The following is a 21,895-nucleotide window of genomic DNA, read 5'->3' as shown; positions in this document are numbered from 1 at the left end:
GGGTACTAAAGAGTTCTAGTTAGTGGGCACTAGGAGGGTACTAAAGAGCGCTCTTACGGGACCTTGACTCAAGCATAATGCACTCTGCGTCAGTATGGTCACTGAGGGAGTTTGATTTGTTTTTTTACAAGTTTGATTCTGGGGCTTTTTTTTTTTTATCTGATGCTACTGTAGTGTGCACACAGACACACACACACAAACACACACTCACCTCGGGCACACACACACACACACACTCACCTCGGGCACACACACACACACACATCAGGCACACACACACACTCACCTCGGGCACACACACACACAAACACACTCACCTCGGGCACACACACACACACTCACCTCGCACACACACACACACACTCACCTCGGGCACACACACACACACTCACCTCGGGCACACACACACACACACACACTCACCTCGGGCACACACACACACACACACACACACTCACCTCGGGCACACACACACACACACACTCACCTCGGGCACACACACACACACACACACACACACACACACACACACCTCGGGCAGGCCGTGCATCCTTCTCTGGCGTCTGTCCTCCATGAAGTTGGTCAGCCACTCCTTTCTGTCATCCGTCTTCTTCTTACTGAACGCCTGATGGAGGGATGGAGAGAGGGGGAGGAAGAGGGGGAGGGATGGAGAGAGGGGGGGGAGGGGAAGAGGGGGAGGGATGGAGAGAGAGGGGAGGAAGAGGGGGGGAGGGATGGAGAGAGAGGAAGAGGGGGGAGGGATGGAGAGAGGGGGATGAAGAGGGGGGGAGGCATGGAGAGAGAGAGGGGGGGAAGAGGGGGAGGGATGGAGAGAGAGAGAGTTCACTAATCTAAAGTCACTCATTTCATTGTCTCAGTGACCAACTTTCCATCTCTCTGTGTCTAACACACTTAAAATACAAACTACATTAGAACCCAACCCAACACTGCATTAGAACCCAATCCAACACCGCATTAGAACCCAACACTGTATTAGAACCCAACCCAACACCGCATTAGAACCCATCCCAAAACTGCATTAGAACTAGGGTTGCAAAATTCCGGGAATTTTCAAAGTTGGAAACTTTCCATGGGAATTAACGGGAATATACAGAAATTAACGGGAATTAATGGGAATAAACTGGGAATTTTTAATATGGCAACTTGGTCTATAACAGGGAACTTAAATGTAGTGGACAAAACCCCATCTTGCAGAATAATATTAGTTAAAACAACCTGATTTAATGCAATTTCAGTCAAATTTCTACCCTGCACATACGTCAATCCCATGCACACAGCAATCAGCATAGGCTACATAAAGGAAACCTATGGTGCGTTCATGTGCATGGGGAAAATAAATTCCGGGGGAAAATAAAGTCCCAGTGAAAATGTCATCTCATGTGGGAATAACTGGTGTGAAACTGGAAGTTTGCAAACAGAGTTGCCCAGTTATGGGCTTGTCGTCACTTTTGTCCTCATTCAAATGGGTGTACGTCATTTTGCATAAGCTGTAATGGGACAGTTAATCTGTCTGATTAAGCTTGACAACTTATATATAACTTACATAATCTATAAGGTTTGGTTGGGGTGGTATCTGAACCCAATCCAACACTGCATTAGAACCCAACCCAACACTGCATAAGAACCCAACCCAACACTGCATTAGAACCCAACCTAACACTGCAACACTGCATTAGAACCTAACCCAACACTGCATTAGAACCCAACCCAACACTGTTTCTCCTCCACCAACATGTGTGTGTGCGTACCAGTGTGATGGCAGCATCATCCTCTGTGCCCGCGTAGCGGAACATGATCCGATGTCTCTCCATGTCCGCAAAGTACTCCTTTGCCTCTTTACCGGTGCTGGTTCCTAGACCTGCATCAGGATAGGAGAAACACACACACACAGCACCTTTAGCAAGAGTGAAGAGGATGATGCTCAGAAATATCAAATGCAGACAGGTAACACATGTTTAGGTTTAAATGTGCAACCTTAGTAATACTTTATGTGCCATGTTAGGTTTAGGTTTAAATGTCGACCTTTGTAATACTTTATGTGCCATGTTAGGTTTAGGTTTAAATGTCGACCTTTGTAATACTTTATGTGCCATGTTAGGTTTAGGTTTAAATGTCGACCTTTGTAATACTTTATGTGCCATGTTAGGTTTAGGTTTAAATGTCGACCTTTGTAATACTTTATGTGCCATGTTAGGTTTAGGTTTAAATGTCGACCTTTGTAATACTTTATGTGCCATGTTTTGAAGTTCTCCGTCTGTTTCTTCCACTCATCAAACTCTGGAATGCTGTAAAAGGACATTTCCTGCTTGTTCTTGGTCACCTGTAAAACACACACACACACACACAGTTGAGTATGACTGTTACTGTAGATTCCATACACACACACACACACACAGTTAAGTATGACTGTTACTGTAGATTCCATACATACACACACACACACACACACACACACACACACACACACCTCTATTGACAACTAGACTATTTAAATGAGATGATAAACAGTTTTACTCTATGATTAAGCATGTGACATATGCAGGGAACATGTGCAACATATTGGGTGGGTTGCACCAACAAGGATAATGTTTTAACCTGGATTAAATCAACATATTGGGTGGGTTGCACCAACAAGGATAATGTTTTAACCTGGATTAAATCAAGGGTTATCTATTAATCTAGTTGCACCAAACCTTAAACCTAGTTTAAAGGTAATCAGGTTTACAATTAATTCTTCCTTTTAATCTTGGTTTAAATGTTCACATAAACCTGGATCTATTTCACAGCTCAACTGTGATTTAAATATCAGTTAGGGATTCATTTTAACCCTGCTGCTGAGGTGGTTTAAATTTCTGAAATGGCTACCTATATTAGATGGATTGAAGGAGGTACCGATTCAACAAGGAATCTGTAACAAGATTCTATTTCAAAATCACATACGCAATTAAACAAGCACTGCAAAAAGTGATATCTTACCATGTGTTATAATCTTTCTTGTAACAGGGTTCCTACACATTTTCCATTTCAAAATTCCATACTTTTTCCACACTCAAATTTCTCGGTACATTTTTCTGTCCATATTCTAGACATTGTCAATGGAGCGTTCTACTAGCACTGTGAAGAGCTGTATAATAATTTATTTTTAACTTGGTAGGCCTTGGATACTTTTTGTTGGGGGAAGTGCTGTGTTGGAAGGTGCACTCACATTTTTAGTTCTCTGTAGATACAAGCATAGCATACATATGTTGGAGACTAGTGCACTGCTGGCAGAGGCCTCAGAAATCACCGTAAACAATATTATTTGTTTGCAATAACAGTTTATCAGATAATGCAGTATCCATGTCTTGGTATCTTTTACAAAATCAAAAAAGTCTACCAGTGTTTTAATAGCCGAAAATAGCAGAGCTACACAAACATGCCAGTGCACAATGGTGTAGGGCACTTGCATAGAACAGGGGTTCTTAATTTGGTTTTGGTACCAGGGTCCCCTTGTGGGAGAGATTTGTTTCTGAGGACCCCCATTCAATTGTATCTTGATGATATGGACTGACAGTTAAGCTACACAACAGTAGGAATGGTTCATTATGACCTGAGTAAAGTGATTAGTACTGTAGATGCAATAGTCTGGAAACACAAATATTTCTCCATACCCTTGTTTCTTTTTTCCATACTTATCCAGACCTGGAAATTACTAAAATCAAATTCCATACTTTTCCAGGTTTTCCATGCTGTGTAGGAACCCTGTTGTAAGATTATTTGTAAGATTATTTGACTTAAAATAAGTCAAAATCTTAAATTAAGACATAAAAAACAAGCATGTATCTGCCAATGGATTAAGAAAATGTACCTTAATTTAAGATGAGATTTAAGATTTCAGACAAATTGTTAAGATATATTTTCTTAATCCATTAGCAAATAAATGTACTTGTTTTTTTATGCTTTAATGTAAGATTTTGACTTATTTTAATAATCTTACAAAAAAGTTCAAAGTAAGTATCCTTATACTAAAAACAATACTAACTAGATTTTGTAACACTTAGTAAGATATCACTTTTTGCAGTGTGGCAGTGACCTGATTATCTTTAAACTAGGTTTAATGGATAAACTGATTAAATCCAGGTTAAAATGTAATCCTTGTTGGTACAACCCACCGGTCAAGGTTTTAATCACAGGTTTTAAAGGTTTTAATCGTGGATTAGTTAATACATGCTTAAAATTAAGTGGTGCAACATAGCTCAAATTAAATTTAAACCTAGATCTACAATTTACATATTCCTGAGCATAACATAATCTTAGATTCATTACCATGCTGTTTCAATATAATTTACATATTCCTTTCCGTTTTTTTTAACATAACGCACTTTTGTGTGTAGTGTGTAGAATTATTGTTTTGCCTAATGTCCTTAAAACGTGCATAACATAATCTTAGATTAACAAAGTGTGTGACATTTGCCTTACTTTGACAATGGGCGTGATGAACTCCTCCAGGAAGGTGTGTTTGAGCAGGGAAGGCCAGTTGTGGTGGAAGAAGTTGATGAGAAGACCTTTGATGTGAGAACCATCTTGATCCTGAGAAGAGGCATAGTGTGCACAGCACATCAAACAGAGAACATAGCACAAACTGGCATAGAACAGAGAGAACATCAAACAGAGAACATAGCACAAACTGGCATAGAACAGAGATAACATCAAACAGAGAACATAACACAAACTGGCAGAAATGTGATCTGTCCCAATCAGAGAGAAATGTGATCTGTCCCGATCAGAGAGAAATGTGATCTGTCCCGATCAGAGAGAAATGTGATCTGTCCCGATAAATAATAATAATAAAAATAATAATAATAATATTTCAGTGATCTGTCCCGATCAGTCTTAATCATATTTGGCTCTGAATTCACGTCCGTGTCTCTTGGATGCGCTTTTCTCTCTTCTAATCACACCAGAGGATTGGTCCCTGCAGGCCACCATACCTGATCTGTCACGATCATGATCTTGCCGTAGCAACCGCAGTGATTCCGGATCACTCACACACACACACACACACTCACACACACACACAAACACACACACACACACACACACATACACAACCGTACCTGATCTGTCATAATCATGATCTTCCCGTAGCGAAGCGAGCGCAGTGACTCGGGGTCTTCGTAGCTCTTCTTGTACTGCAGACCCACGATCTTAATGATGTTGTTGATCTCAGCGTTTTCCATGATCTACAAGCAGAGGGTGGAATTTCATCATCATCAACCGTTTTTTATTCAGGGAGAAATTGACTGAGCATCAAGCTGTTTTACAGTAATGACACACACACACACACACACACACACACAACACACACACACTGTAGCAGACACAGACGCTCTCCAGCTCACCTGCTTGTGTGTGGCTTCTCGCACATTGAGGATCTTGCCCCTGAGGGGGAAAACACCGTAGCGGTCGCGTCCGATCACCCCAAGGCCCGCCACAGCCAGCGTCTTCGCCGAGTCTCCCTCAGTTAGGATCAGAGTACACTCCGACGAGTGCTTCCCCCCTGCCGACACACACACACACACATCAGTGTTAAAGTGGGCTCAATTGCAGTAGACCCTGACGGTCTGAAGGACCTCTGGCCCTGAATGGTTTCATCAAGGCTGCATCTGACAATTATGTCTGACCCTCACCTAACCCTGAACTGGCTCTGATGACCTGACCTGGCTCTGATGTAGCCCTGATGTGGCTCTGATGTGGCTCTGATGTAGCCCTGATGTTATGGTTATGGTGATGTGGCTCTGATGTAGCCCTGATGTGGCTCTGATGTGGCCCTGATGTGGCCCTGATGTAGCCCTGATGTGGCCCTGATGTGGCTCTGATGTGGCCCTGATGTGGCCCTGATGTGGCTCTGCCCGTCTGAAGCTAGTGTGTGTGGAACTGCTTTAAGGAACAAGACTCGCAAGGTCGTAGATTACAGGGATTTTAGAACCGCTAAGGGCCTACACTAAGATCTCTGGAACCCATTGATGTTCTAAAACAGTTACTAGATTTCATAAAATAAAGACACAGCAACAACAAATATAATAAAAAAAAATAATTGTGCTTCCGCAAAGAAAACAATTCTGCTGGCGGAATGGTTGCAAAGACGCAGCAACTCTGTTGTTATTTTAGAACAACTTTATATCAATTCATGGCGCAGTCATATAGAATGCAGTCATATAGAATGCAGTCATATAGAATGCAGTCATATAGAATGCAAAATATAGAATGCAGTCATATAGAATGCAGTCATATAGAATGCAGTCATATAGAATGCAGTCATATAGACTCTTTCAACAATAAAAACAAAAACAATGCTTGAACATTCTATTTGGTTCCCGATCTACTTCCTCTACATTAAGATAACATATGGAATGTTAAAAAGGAAGTCTTGTGGGGCCAACTATGATGCTGATAATGGAACTCTCTTGAATGTCCACACCATGTCCACACCCGACTATCATATGCATTTGTCATGTATACAGACCTTACTGTCCGTAATGACCCTAGGCAGATGGGTCAAGCCCTTGAGTCGTGGATCTGCTCGAGGTTTCTTTCTATATGTATCTCCAATTCTAGGGAGTTTTTCCTCCCCGGTTACCCAGGGGCCTCTCTCTTTCTTTCTTTCTTTCTTTCTTTTCTTCCTCTGTTCTTTTTTCTCTGATTGCCTACATTCTGTAAAGCGCCATGATACATGTGTAATGTTTTGGCGCTCTATAAGAACAATAAATTTAATTTGAATTGAATTTAATTTTGCCAATCATAATCAAAGACAGGAACTCTCCGTTGGAGACTGTGGGGTTTCTGTTTTCTCACCTGCATCGTTGGCGTCGTCCAGCTTGGGGATGCCTTTGATCTTGCTGTACTTGACGGAGGAACACTTCTTATTGAGCTGCGTCTGGGCCTTAAACTTCACCCAGTTCAGGATGCTCTCCACAATGCCACAGTTAGTAGCCTGCAGAGCGCGCGCACACACACACACACACACACACACAGCAGTCAGGAACAGAGCATCTAATGGAAACTGTGTGTGTGTATGTGTGTGTGTGCTTGTGAGAGTGTGGGTGTGTGAGTGTGAGTGTGTGTGCGTGTGTGCTTTTGAGTATGTGTTTTGTACTTGTGAGTGAGTGTGTGTGTGTGTGTGTGTGCGTGTGCATGTGTACCGAGCGGATGAACTTCTCGGAGAGCTGGCATTTGGAACCGAAGCTTTTGGTCTGAAGCGTCATGTTCTCCTTGGTCTGAGAGTCAAAGGTGGGGTTCTCGATCAGAGCGTTCACAAACACCCAGATGTGGTTCTTCACCTGGACACAAACAACAACAAATAAACAAAAACATCATGTCATGTAGGAAGCCTTGGTCATCCTACACAAGATTTGGCCATCACAGGAAAGATTCAAAGAGACATTATTTTTTATATGATATTTTTTGTCTAAAATATGATTGAGTAACATAATAATGACAATACAAGTGGGAAGTGGGTTCTGTGTGTGATGTGTATAATGTGTATGTGTGTGTGTGTTTGTGTGTGTGTGTGTAAGGATGTGCTGTGTGTGTGTGTGTGTGTGTGTGTGTGTGTGTGTATGTAATGTGTGTGTGTGCAGGTTCCGGCGCCGACGAGAGAGGCAGCCTGTCCAGGTAGCTCCATATATCTATACACCTGTCCAGGTAGCTCCATATATCTATACACCTGTCCAGGTAGCTCCATGTCTGTGTTTTTCTTACCGTCTTTTGTTTACTTTTTACTTTTTTACTTCGCAACTTTTTTTGGATTACGCACTTTGAGGAGTGTTTTCATTCTATCCTATGGATATGGATCTATTACAATGCTCCAGCGGCAGCAAACTTGTGTACACAAGGAATTAGCTGCTTACAATACGACGGAATGCTGGTAGGGTTCACGTAAACATCCCGGAGGAGCTGTGGTGCTTTCGGGGTGCAGAGCGGGAGTTTAAGTGAGGACTAGGCGTCGGGAGAAGAAGTGGAGACACAAGCCCTCAGTTCTTTCGATGGTGATGGGAAACGTGAACTCACTGGCCAACAAGACTGACCAACTGGCTGCCCTGGTAAGAAATCAGAAGCTGTACAGGGATTGTAGTTAGCTATGCTTTACGGAGACGTGGCTAACAAGCCATATCCCCCCCAGCTAAAGTTGAGCTGCCCGGCTTCAGTGTAGCTCGTTTGGACAGAGACTGTAAACTTTCTGGCAAAAAGAAGGGAGGCGGACTGGTGCTGTACATTAACAATAGATGGTGCAATCCCGGACATGTTACAGTGAAGGAGACTGTATGCTGTAAGGATGTGGAGTTATTAGCGGTTAGTCTCCGTCCGTACTACATGCCGAGGGAGTTCTCGCACGCAATTGCTGTCTGTGTTTACGTTCCACCTCAAGCCCTCCCGGACAGCGTGTGACGTCATTCACTCTACAGTCGCTAGGTTCCAAACTCAGCACAGTGATGCCTTCTTTGCGATCTCTGGTGACTTTAACCACATTACACTGGATTCCACCCTCACAAACTTTTACCAGTTTGTTGACTGCCCAACTAGGAAAAACAGGACAATAGATCTCATGTATGCAAACGTGAGGGATGCTTACAGTGCCACCCCCCTTCCCCCACTGGGGAAGTCGGACCATAACCTCATTCATTTGCAGCTAATGTACAAGCCAAAAGTTCAGAGGCTACCAGTTGCCACGTGCACCTTCAGGAAGTGGACACCGGAAGCGGATGAGGCTTTGAGAGACTGCTTTGAGTCCACTGACTGGAGTGTGCTACTGAATGGAGAGGACTTAGAGGAGGTCACACATTGCACTACTGACTATCTGAACTTCTGTATGGACATTGTTGTTCCCACAAGGACTGTACGCTGCTATCCAAATAACAAGCCTTGGATAACCAGTAATGTCAAGACCCTTCTCAATAGGAAAAATATGGTGTTTAAGGAGGGGGACATGGCAGAGCAGAGGCGAGTACAGGGGGAACTCAAGAATAAGCTTAAAGAGGCTAAGGAGGACTACAGAAGGAAGATGGAACAGAAGCTGCAAGATAACAACATGAAGGAGATGTGGGACTGTATGAAATCTATCACTGGCCTTAAGAAGAGCAGCAGCTCTGTGGAGGGAGACCTGGACAGGGCAAACCAGCTGAACCACTTTTACAACAGGTTCGATTGCCCATCCCCCAACCCCCACCCCACCACATTACCATTACCAACATTCACCCCCACCATCACTGGATATTGCACCCCTCCCCCACATGGCTACCACGAACAAAGAGGTGACAACGACCTCAGTCAACAGCCATCAGACACACAGACCACAGATGCCCCCCCCATCATCATTACTGCTGACAGGCTATCGCACCTCTCCCCCACATGGTGACCACGAGTAGTGCGGCTTCAGCCAACGCCAACGGCCATCAGTCTCTAGCCACACGGCAACCCTCTCAGAAGCACCCCTCCTCCTCCTCACCCCTCCACCCTCATCCCCCCATCATTACAGCTGATCAAGTAAGTTATCTTTTAAAAAACTTCATCCTCGAAGGCAGCCGGGCCTGACAGACTGTGTCCAAGGCTGCTCAAGGCCTGTGCTGCTGAACTGGGGAGCCACTGAAGCACATCTTCAACTGGAGTCACGCCTCGGACAAGTTCCAACACTGTGGAAGACATCATGTCTCACCCCGTCCCCAAGAAACCACACCCCCCAGTGAGCTTAATGACTTCAGGCCTGTGGCGCCTAACATCACATGTGATGAAAACAATGGAGCGACTGGTCTTAGGTATGCTCAGACCCCAGGTACGCCATGCACTAGACCCGTTACAGTTTGCATACCAGGAGAAAGTGGGCGTGGACGATGCCATCACTTATCTTCTACACAGGACACATTCTCACCTAGACAAGGGGAAAAATGCTGTGAGAATCATGTTCTTTGATTTCTCAAGTGCTTTTAACACCATCCAACCCCTCAGACTGGGAGACAAGCTCTTGCAGATGGGTGTGGACGCCACCTGGTAACCTGGATTACAGATTACCTGACGGCGACCACAGTTCGCCAGACTGAAGAACTGTCTCTCTGACACTGTGATCAGCAGCACCGGAGCGCCACAGGGAACTGTGCTCTCTCCAGTTCTGTTCACCCTGTACACATCTGACTTCTGCTACAACACCAAGTCATGCCACATGCAGATGTTTTCTGATGATACTGCAATTGTGGGGTGTATCAGGGATGAGCAAGAGGAGGAGTACAGGAGCCTGGTGGAGGACATTGTGCAGTGGTGCAAACTCAATCACCTTCAACTCAACACTTCAAAGACCAAGGAGATGGTGGTGGATGGGATTGAGGTCTAGGCCCTCTGCTACCAGTCTCCATTGATGGGGTCAATGTGGAGGTGGCAAGCACCTACAAGTATCTGGGTCCCCACCTGGACAATAAACTGGACTGGTCAGCCAACACTGATGCACCCTACAAGAAAGGACAAGGCAGGCTGTACTTCCTGAGGAGGCTGCGGTCCTTCAATGTGTGCAGCAAGCTCCTCAGGATGTTCTACCAGTCTGTTGTGGCCAGCGCCCTCTTCTATGCAGTGGTATGCTGGGGAGGAAGCACAAAGAAGAAGGATGCTGGGCGACTTGACAGGCTGGTAAGGAAGGCTGGCTCTGTAGTGGGAGCTAAACTGGAGTGCATCACTTCAATATCTGACAAAAGGACCCTAAACAAACTGATCAACATCTTGGACAATGAATGTCATCCACTCTACAGCACTATCAAAAACCAAAAGAGCTTGATCAGCTGGAGACTTCACTCACTGCCATGCACAACTGAAAGACTGAGGAAGTCATTTGTACCTAGGGCCATTGAACTGTTCAATGCCTTACTAAAGGGAAGAGGAGAGATAGACTTCTCTGCTTAGTCTGTCTGCCTCTCCACCCTCTCCATGTTTGAGTACTGACTGCCCACTACTGCTTTACTACTGTTTTACTACTGTACACAGCCTAATGTTATACCCTACTGTTTTACTGCTACACTGTTTTTCATGCTATATTAGCCCACATGATCAATGGCTGCGGTCAGGCTTCTGCTACAATACTGAATGAATGAATGGCTATCACCCTATTACCTCAACCTGTTCTTGCACTGAAATTGTTTTTTTATTTTACCTTGTCTACATTATACATTACTCTCCTATTTGTCCATATTATTTATGCTGGTCTCTAGACCTACTCTTGCACTGTTGGACTAATGTTGGACTACTTTTTGCACCTTCACCATGACACTCACTCTCTTGAGCACCTTGCCATGCACACATAACTAAAGGACTATGGTTGGACTACTTTTTGCACCTTCACTATGACACTCCCCGTCACTACAAGCGTCTTATGCTTGATCAACCTCAAGCACATTGGACTTTCTTAATTTAATTTAATTTATATAATGTATTTAGTATTGTTAGTTTTCTTATCTTCTGCTGTCTTTATTGTACAGTGGAGTTTAGTTATATGTTTATACTTATGTTTACCATTTCTGCTGTAAGTGCATGTTGTATGTGATGTCTATATGCTACTGAGACCCTTGAATTTCTCTATCTATCTATCTATCTATCTATCTATCTATCTATCTATCTAGATATCTAGATATCTATCTGTGTGTGTGTATTAGGGGTGTAAAGATTAACCGATACGTATCGGTATCCGTTTTTAACGTGTAAGATATGGCTACATCGGTACATGAAGCCTCGTATCGGAATAAAACTGAAATGAACCGATAGTTATATCGATTTACTTGTTATGAATCGGTTCACAACCTTTTCTGCTCGCTCAGACTCTCATTTACGTTCCAAGCAGCGCGTTCATCATGAAACTATGACACAGAATTGTGGGTAATGCAGTTTGTTTTTGGCTACATTCATTGCCCAAAGTTGTCAAAGGACCTCATTACCCATACATCTACTGCAACTTAAGCACGTGACAACTTGCACTCGGTCGTTTGTTTAACAGTTTTTACTCTTTTGTTTTTCAAAATCCAGCGTGAAATTAAACACTAAACAGCAACGATAGTCTGTAGAGTATAGCCTTACGTTTGATGAAGGGATTTCCTTAATGTTAAATAATAATTTGGCCCTTGCTAAAACGATGCACAAATTATTAGCCAATTATTTTGTTCATATTCACTCAGACTTGTGGCATTATAGGTTTCTGCATTAGGTCTACCGTTGGAACAAAATAAACGCAGAGAGTTTATTGATATGTAGGCCTATTTTATTCTTGTAGGCTATATGAGAAAAGGCCAAGAGTGTCGTAAGCACTGTTTTATTTTATTTCGGTATTGTCTTACCTCAACTAGGCTACAGCTCCATGAAAACAATCAGATATAACTCTATAAAGTATTTGGCTGCTGTGTTTGAAATGTAGACTATTATTTTTTCATTTCAATACAGTATATGAAACAAACCTCAGTTTAGATAATCATATTCACACTTTTTTTTGCCTAATTGACAACCATGACCATAATAACTGATAATATAAAATTAATGTGCACCTTGAGCAAATGATAAATAATCTTTCAGAATGCTTTCCATTCTTGAACTGCATCGAATTGCATCGCATCGAATCGTACTGAATAGTTTTTTATGAACATGAATCTTTTCTTGTATCGAATCGTGCCCATGTATCTAGATGCGAATCGTATCGTCTTTTACATGATAGATTCACACCCCTAGTGTGTATAAGGACATTCTGTGTGTAATGTGTGTGATGTGTGTAATGTGTGTAATGTGTGTGTGTGTGTGTGTGTGTGCAATGTGTGTGTGTGTGTGTGTTGTATGTAGTGTGATGTGTGTAATGTGTGGGTGTGCGTGCTGTTTACCTGGAAGGGTTTCACGTTGACACCCGCCTTATTTTTCTTCTTGACCACCTCAATGAGCTTTGATACAATCTGGTCCACGACATAGTCAACATGTCTGCCGCCCTGTACAAGCCCATCATACACACACACACACACACACACAAACACACATTAAACATGAGCTCACGGGTCCGAGTGCCCACGGGGACCCAGGTTCGAATCCGACCTGCGGTCATTCTCCGATCCCACCCCATCTCTCTCTCCTGCGGTCATGTGATCCCACCCCATCTCTCTCTCCTGCGGTCATGTGATCCCACCCCATCTCTCTCCCACTTGCTTCCTGTCACTCTCCACGGTCCTGTCCAAATAAGGCCAAAAAAGCCCAAAAATGTTTGTTTTCTCTAACAGACCATACTAAATATATTTTTTTTTTGTTGTCCTCAGTGAGGAACAGCAGAGAGAACAGGAAGGAGATCCAGTGTTATTATTATCAAGAGAGAACAGGAAGGAGATCCATTATCAAGAGAGAGGAAGGAGATCCAGTGTTATTATCATCAAGAGAGAGGAAGGAGATCCAGTGTTATTGTTATCAAGAGAGAACAGGAAGGAGATCCAGTGTTATTATTATCAAGAGAGAGGAAGGAGATCCAGTGTTATTATCATCAAGAGAGAGTAAGGAGATCCAGTGTTATTGCTATCAAGAGAGAACAGGAAGGAGATCCAGTGTTATTATTATCAAGAGAGAACAGGAAGGAGATCCAGTGTCTGATGTCTAAACCTTCAGACTTTTCCTGCCCTTCTTCAGTCATTCAGTCTTTTTCAAGGCTAACAAAATAGGCCTTTGGGGGGAAGTCTTGGTCCTCTATAAACTGAAACATGCATATTCTCTTTTCTGTGTAATTGCATTTCATATGCATCCCCATAAGCATATACTGTAGAAGGTTATGATTTAACTAGAAGTGGTTTAGTTTTTTCTTTAAGAAACATTTGTAATTGATCATAGCAGCTGATAACATCACTTGGGTACAGTTCAGAGCATAATCTGTCTCTGTTCAGGGTATAAACAGACAGACACTGTAGTGTTAATTTTGTCACCCATTTTTAATTTAGTCTTAGTCTTGTGACGAAATGTCCTTTTTAGTCTTTTTCATATTTAGTCATTCAAATATAATTTTTGTTAGTCAAGTTTTAGTCGACTAAAAGTCTCATCATTTTAGTCTAGTTTTAGTCAAAAGAAAACTAAAGGTATCTTAGTCTTAGTCAGTTTTAGTCAAAACATTTTAGTCCTTTGTAATAAATTATTTCTGATTACCATTTCAGTGAAATAGTGTTTCACACATCTCAATTTTCCAATATTGTGTGTCCACAGGGCTACTCGTCTGTTAGAACTCATTCTGATTTTTTGTCAATCAGTAAGTTTACATGCACAGGTAAGTCGAGCTACAGTTATAGCTCGGCTGGGATTTGACCATAGACAATAAAAGATTTGAATGGACCACTGTCATGATCTTCGTAGACCAGTGTTTCTCAAAGTCCACCTATCCAGCTATCCCAAGTGGGTCTTTTTTTTTCTTTTTTTTTTTAGCTAGGTGGTCCGTGCGTTTCTTTTTTATTGGTTAGTTAAGTGGTCCTTCGTCTGAAAAAGTTTGAGAAACACTGTCGTAGACCCAAGTATTAATGTTTTACTCCGCCATGCTAGATGGCGATATGCGCAACACATTCCCCAAACTCTTCATCTTAGCAGAGAATGTGTGATCTTAGCTAACTTGCTAGCGAACTTTCCATATTAGCTTACTTGCTAGCAAACTTTGCATCATCAGTGTAACTGAAACCATAAGAAGTGGTTTTGTGTGTGTGTGTAAGAGTAGCTGTGTTTCATGTTGCGTGGGTTTGTAAAAGTAGTTGTGTTGCGTGTGTGTAAGTGGCAGTTCTGTAGCAGAATGGAGGAAAGAGGTTCTGTGTGTGTGTGTGTGTGTGGCTTTGTTGCTCATGGTCAGACACGCACTCAATTACTCTCTCTCTGTCTCTCACTCACACACACACACACACACCTTGGTGGTGGCGATGCTGTTGACGAAGCTGATCTGCTGGAAGCCCTTCTCACTGAGAGTCAGACACACTTCCCAGCGCTCGTTAACCGACTCGTTAACGACTTTCAAGGTCACGCCCGTCTCGTCCAGCTTGTCCTTCACATACAGGTCCACGTAGCTGCGGAACCCGGTCACCTGCAGGGCCACACAAGGGCAGAATTACACACACAGGCTCAGATCTACACACACACAGGCTCAAATCTACAAACACAGGCTCAGATCTAGACACACACACAGGCTCAGATCTACACACACAGGCTCAGATCTACACACACAGGCTCAGATCTACACACACACACACACACAGGCTCAGCAGTTTAGGAGTTTAGGTGTTGTCAAATCTACACACACACACACACACAGGCTCAGATCTACACACACACAGGTTCAGATCTACACACACACACAGGCTCAGATCTACACACACACACAGGCTCAGATCTACACACACACACACAGGCTCAGATCTACACACACACACACAGGCTCAGATCTACACACACACACACACACACAGGCTCAGATCTACACACACAGGCTCAGATCTACACACACACACAGACTCAGATCTACACACACACAGACTCAGATCTACACACACAGGCTCAGATCTACACACACACACATACACAGGCTTAGATCTACACACACACAGGCTCAGATCTACACACACACACACACACACACACAGGCTCAGCAGTTTAGGAGTTGTCAAATCTACACACACACATAGGCTCAGGAGTTGTCAAATCTACACACACACACAGGCTCAGGAGTTTAGGAGTTGTCTAATCTACACAGGCTCAGGAGTTTAGGAGTTGTCAAATCTACACACACAGGCTCAGCAGTTTAGGAGTTGTCAAATACACACACACACACACACACACACACACACACACACACACACACACACACACACACACACACACAGGCTCAGGAGTTTAGGAGTTGTCAAATCTACACACACAGGCTCAGGAGTTTAGGAGTTGTCAAATCTACACACACACACAGGCTCAGGAGTTTAGGAGTTGTCAAATCTACACACACACACACACACACACACAGGCTCAGGAGTTGTCAAATCTACACACACAGGCTCATGAGTTTAGGAGTTGTCAAATCTACACACACACACAGGCTCAGGAGTTTAGGAGTTGTCAAATCTACACACACACACACACACACACACACAGGCTCAGGAGTTTAGGAGTTGTCATATTTGGCCGTCTTACCGGAAGCTTCTTTCCATTGAGCATGACTTTGACGCCTTTGCAGGAGCCGGCGATGTCATAGGCCCTGCGTGTCATCAGCGCCACAATGTCCTTGTCCAGCTTCTCCATCTTGAACTTGGACAAATCGGGCTGGAACGTCACGCACGTGAAGTCATCCCCATCAAAGAACTTGATCTTTGGGTCACTGGTCTTTGTCATGTTGTTCTGCCAGGTCTGCGCACGGAGGAGGGGTTAGCACGCTTATGAGTTAGCATTGAGAATCCAGCACCACGTCAATGAAGCAACATCCATCTCTTCCGCAAATTAGAAATCACTGCTAATGGCAAATTAAGTTCATATTTTGTCACATTTGTGAAGAAACAATTCAAGTTCTCACACAACAAAAACCTTAAAAGCCAAAGGTGTATCAAATCAATTTACAAAGCACAGGCCATTAAACAGTGAACCACCTGAACAATGACACCAGTAGAAACTATGATCCCCACACTATACAGTAATATATTGCATATGAATGTATCTAACCCCATAAGGAGTTTAATCAAAGTCCTTAGCTGCTACCTAGCTAGCGAACATAACTAGTCGTTCCCATTCACTTTCCGTTTACAGTGCTAACGTTAGCTAGCTAGCTAGCTAGCTCGGTTAACAGGCAAAATTAAACTATTTATTCTGTGTCCGAAAGAATGTTTCATTGGCGAAGGTGGGGGAGGATTGGGATTGGGCGGGGGGCACCAACAAGGAGCACCCAAGAGCAATAGTGTGCTGTGTATGTGGGGAGAGGGCAGTGTGCAATATGTGTGTTGGAGAAGCTTCCTGATGAAATAATGTGCTGTGTATGTAGGGGAGAGAGGGGGGGGGGGGTGTACTGCAAGTATGATGAAGGGAGAGGCTAGGCAATCAAGGCTAGCTAGAAAGGCTAGGCAATCAAGGACATGGGTAGATAGATGGAGGAGAAATCAAAAATAATAAATAAAAAGTTCTATGGAGATGTGCAAAAGTTGGAGAAAGTCAGATATGTGTGTGTGTGTGTGTTCTGACGTGAGATGAAATAAGAAAATAAATAAAAGGTCTGTAGCATAGGGAGAGGGATGTAAAAGTGCTACAAGTCATGTAGGGGGGGGTCATGAGTGCTGAGGAGTGAATGAGTGCAAAGTCAGTATAGTGCGAGTTCAGAGTTGGGAAATGTTTGAGAGTGCTGAGGAGTGAATGTGTGCAAAGTCAGTATAGTGCGAGTTCAGAGTTCGGATGGCCTGGGGATAAAAACTTCTCCTGAGTCTCTCAGTTCTGGCTTTGTGACTACATAGGCGTCTTCTTGATTTCAGCGGTAGGAATAATCCATTGTTAGGATGAGAAGAGTCCTTCAGAATCTTTTGGGCTCTTGAGTTGAGTTCTTATAGTACGTTCAGCTGAGCGCACTACTCTCTGCAGAGTACTACAATCTCTAACTGTGGAGTTCCCATACCAGGTGATGATGCTACCAGTTAGAACACTCTCAACCGCTGAAGTGTAGAAGGCCTTCATGATGGATGTAGAAACTTTGAATTTCCTTAGCTGTGAAGGAAGTAGAGTCGATTGTCTGGACTTCTTCAGAACATATTGAGTGTTAACAGTCCATGTTAAGTCTTCAGTAATGTGGACACCAAGGTATTTAAAACTTGTGACTCTCTCTACAGGTTGCCCGCTGATAATTTATATATATATATATATATATATATATATATATATATATATATATATATATATATATACACACACACACCATTATATTAATATGTTGTTAGCTTATTGAGAGAAGTTTATGTTTTGACGAGTCTAGGAGTAGTAACTAGTGCCCGTTTTGATGTGTGACGGCTACCATAGTTGTAAACGAGGCAGCGCTTGAGACGTTGGTTGCTATATAACTCCTAACCACTAGATGGGAGAATTTCTAACACAGGGGGGCTTTAAGATCAACATACAAAAAATGTGGTCCTCCTAGGCCCTACGGTTCTCGAGATATTCACAGAAAACTGTCGGCAGCGCCCTACCATCCATTCGGGGGAATCAGTCCGGCGGTGGGGGAGGGGCCGACTGATCAAAATGAAAATCAATGATTCCGTGTCATTCTTGTGGGACTACATTCTTTGGGCAGCCGTGGCCCACTGGTTAGCACTCTGGACTTGTAACCGGACGGTTGCCGTGGCCTACTGGTTAGCACTCTGGACTTGTAACCGGACGGTTGCCGTGGCCCACTGGTTAGCACTCTGGACTTGTAACCGGAGGGTTGCCGGTTCTGGCTGAAGTGCCCTTGAGCAAGGCACCTAACCCCTCACTGCTCCCCGAGCGCCACCATTGTAGCAGGCAGCTCACTGTGCCGGGATTAGTGTGTGCTTCACCTCACTGTGTGTTCACTGTGTGCTGAGTGTGTTTCACTAATTCATTGATTGGGTTAAATGCAGAGACCAAATTTCCCCTCACGGGATCAAAAAAGTATATATCCTTATACTTACATGCCCAATAAGTTTTGTGCACAGCGGTCTTTCAATGTTCCGGGAATTGTTGGCACAAAATTACTGAAGAAAAAAAAAAAATCCGGAAGAAAAACAAATTCCTAGCGGCGGTCATAATAATGTATATGACCCCATCCATAAGTTCCCACTATAGTGCAATAACCTGTAATAGTGTATATGACCCCATCCATAAGTGCACACTATAGTGTAATAAGTAAGGGATAATGTATAGAACGCCGGTCATTATGGGGAAAATAAGTCCCGACAGGGTTAACCGGACCCCAACGCGCCAGCTGAGGGGTCTTGTTTTTCCCTGAAGGGACTTATTTTCCCATGATGACCGGCGTTCTATACATTATCCCGCTTTATTATATGGCTACTTGCCAAAACGAAAAAATTAAACTCCATGATATGTCTCTTTACACTTATTTGTTACCGTTTCGTCGTGGCTTTTGCTGAGTAACAAATAGTTCGCAACACACGCTGAACTTGAATCAAACATTCTTTAGAACATAGCTGATCAACCGTCTGCTTTCACTTTTGAATGAAGTTCCAAGCACAAACTCCGTTGCCATTGACAGCGGTCATTCTTGTTTTCAGAGGTCCTTTCCCAAGAAATAATGACCGCTAGAACTTTCGGAAATCCCATTCAAGTCAATGGAGCATTCTACTTGCATTGTGAAGAGCCGTATAATAACCTGTAATAGTGTATATGTCTACCCCCTAAGGCTATGCCTCTTTATTTGATAACAATAAATTAAGAAATGTTTCCTATTCTGGGAAATGTTTAGTTTCTTTTTCTTTTGGTCCGCGGGTCAATGATGCCGTTTAATTGTGCCGGAAATTATCCGCGGACCAGCAATCTCCTCTTCGAGGAGGCCTTAACCCTGCAGATCATAGACAGAGAAAGCATAGGCCTACTGTATGCTTTAGGTACAGAACAGTTGCATGTCCAGTGTACACGGAGAAGTGTCTTGGAGCAGCCGCAACCCGCAACTCCACTTCCAACGTCATGAATCCTGACAGATAGCCTACGCCCGACACTTCTGCTTTTTATCTGGTGGTGGTGGAGTTGACCGGACATCTGAGGCTTCAGACGTTACCAATTTATCATCATCCTTGGCCTCTGTAAAACTTTTAAGGCTAGTCTGCCTGGGCCTGGCCATGTTTGAACCGCCTCACTCATTTGTTCATTGTTTAACATGGATGTTTTAAGCGTGCACTTCCTATTTGAAATGCAGCATAGGCTATGCGTGTTGTTTAATAGCTTTCAAACGGTAGAGCCTGTACATTTAAAAACATAGCCAGAGGACGTATTGCTTTAATATAGGCTTACATTTTAAGGCTTTTTCTCAAATTCAGATTGCGTTAGGGGGACGGGATTATTAGCCAATTTTAATCGGACAATTTGACCGGAGAGATTTAATTTTGTCGGACATTTCATTTTTTTTTCCGGCCAATGTCCGGTAATTACCGGACAACGGAAACCCTGGACCCCATATAAGTGCACACTATAGTGTAATAAGCTGTAATAGTGTATATGACCCCATATAAGTGTTGCACACTATAGTGTAATAATGTATATGACCCCATCCATATAAGTGCACACTATAGTGTAATAACCTGTAATAGTGTATATGACCCCATCCATATAAGTGCACACTATAATGTAATAACCTGTAATAGTGTATATGACCCCATCCATAAGTGCACACTATAATGTAATAACCTGTAATAGTGTATATGACCCCATATAAGTGTTGCACACATGTAGACAACCCAGGTGAACAGAGCCTGATGCTACTTTATACTCACCCCTGCTCTCACCATTAAGGGTGTTACACAGTTTAGGATTACACATGGCCTACAAACTGAGATGAAGTTCAGGGTGTTACACGTAGCCTACAAACTGAAACAACGTTTTTGTAAACCCATTTCTTTTTCACTCATAACAGAATCAAATACAAAGCTATGGAATATATTCTAGTCTCTTCTCGTACTAAATTATGCAAAGCCTACATTTTTACATGTTCTCTCACGTTAACTATAGGACCAACACCGTGCAACATTTGTGGCTCTCAACCTGTTTGAAGTTGTAAAAACGTATGCAAAGCCAACAGAACTAAGATAGTCTTCTGGATCTTGGGGTTCTTCTAAATAAGATACCAATCTCAGTCATAACCACACACACCTGATCTACGGGACACACCTGATCTACGGGACACACCTGGACGCACCTGTTCTATGGGACACACCTGATCTCACAGGGGACGCACCTGATCTACAGGGACACACCTGGACACACCTGTTCTCACGGGACACACCTGTTCTCACAGGGACACACCTGGACACACCTGTTCTCTGGGGGACCCACCTGTTCTACGGGACACACCTGTTCTACGGGACACACCTGATCTACGGGACACACCTGGACACACCTGATCTACGGGACACACCTGATCTACGGACACACCTGGACACACCTGGACGCACCTGTTCTACGGGACACACCTGATCTACGGGACGCACCTGATCTACGGGACACACCTGGACACACCTGTTCTACGGGACGCACCTGTTCTACGGGACACACCTGTTCTACGGGACACACCTGATCTACGGGACACACCTGGACACACCTGTTCTACAAGACGCACCTGATCTACGGGACGCACCTGTTCTAAAGGGACACACCTGATCTAAGGGACACACCCTGATCACACTGGACACACCTGGACACACCTGTTCCTCACGGGGCGCACCTGATCTACGGGACGCACCTGTTCTACGGGACACACCTGGACACACCTGATCAACGGGACACACCTGGACACAACTGTTCTACGGGACGCACCTGTTTGAAGCTGTGCTTGTACTCTTTGCACGCCGTTTCCACGGTGAACTTGGTGCTGAAGATGTTGCAGAGTTTGGCACCGTATCCATTCCTGCCACCTGTTGAGGTGCCACAGAATATCACAAACAAACAAAATACACATAAACACAACTAGATGTACTGAAAAGCGGTACAAAATATGACCGCCACTCAGTCCTGCACATACTCTTCGCAAAAATAAATCACGCTTGTCAATTTGTCTCCATCTCCTATTCCATCCTCTACTCTTGCAACTTTTGTGTATGTAAATGAGTGTGTGCATTTGCTTTTGTGTATATGTGTGCTTCTCTGTGTGTGTGTTTTCGCTTGTGAGTGTGTGTGT

The 21,895-nt window shown here is 43.5% G+C and overlaps 1 protein-coding gene across 1 annotated transcript in view; it reads right to left on the bottom strand.

Moving 5' to 3' along the window:
* The window catches only part of top2b (DNA topoisomerase II beta), a 78,407-nt gene that overhangs the window by 35,806 nt on the left and 20,706 nt on the right, over positions 1-21,895 (bottom strand). Inside the window, exons 6-17 of the mRNA XM_048228916.1 lie at positions 21,535-21,632; positions 16,195-16,407; positions 14,924-15,097; positions 12,894-12,995; positions 7,203-7,340; positions 6,856-6,994; positions 5,403-5,560; positions 5,118-5,243; positions 4,480-4,590; positions 2,236-2,341; positions 1,770-1,879; positions 529-625 (exon numbers count right to left, since the gene is read on the bottom strand). Of these exons, the coding sequence (XP_048084873.1) occupies positions 529-625; positions 1,770-1,879; positions 2,236-2,341; positions 4,480-4,590; positions 5,118-5,243; positions 5,403-5,560; positions 6,856-6,994; positions 7,203-7,340; positions 12,894-12,995; positions 14,924-15,097; positions 16,195-16,407; positions 21,535-21,632 (1,572 nt within the window). The remainder of the gene's footprint in view (positions 1-528; positions 626-1,769; positions 1,880-2,235; positions 2,342-4,479; positions 4,591-5,117; positions 5,244-5,402; positions 5,561-6,855; positions 6,995-7,202; positions 7,341-12,893; positions 12,996-14,923; positions 15,098-16,194; positions 16,408-21,534; positions 21,633-21,895) is intronic.

The sequence above is a fragment of the Alosa alosa genome, chromosome 20, assembly GCF_017589495.1.
Source record: "Alosa alosa isolate M-15738 ecotype Scorff River chromosome 20, AALO_Geno_1.1, whole genome shotgun sequence".
Taxonomy (NCBI): Eukaryota; Metazoa; Chordata; class Actinopteri; order Clupeiformes; family Clupeidae; genus Alosa; species Alosa alosa.
This window is presented reverse-complemented; position numbering and strand designations above follow the sequence as displayed.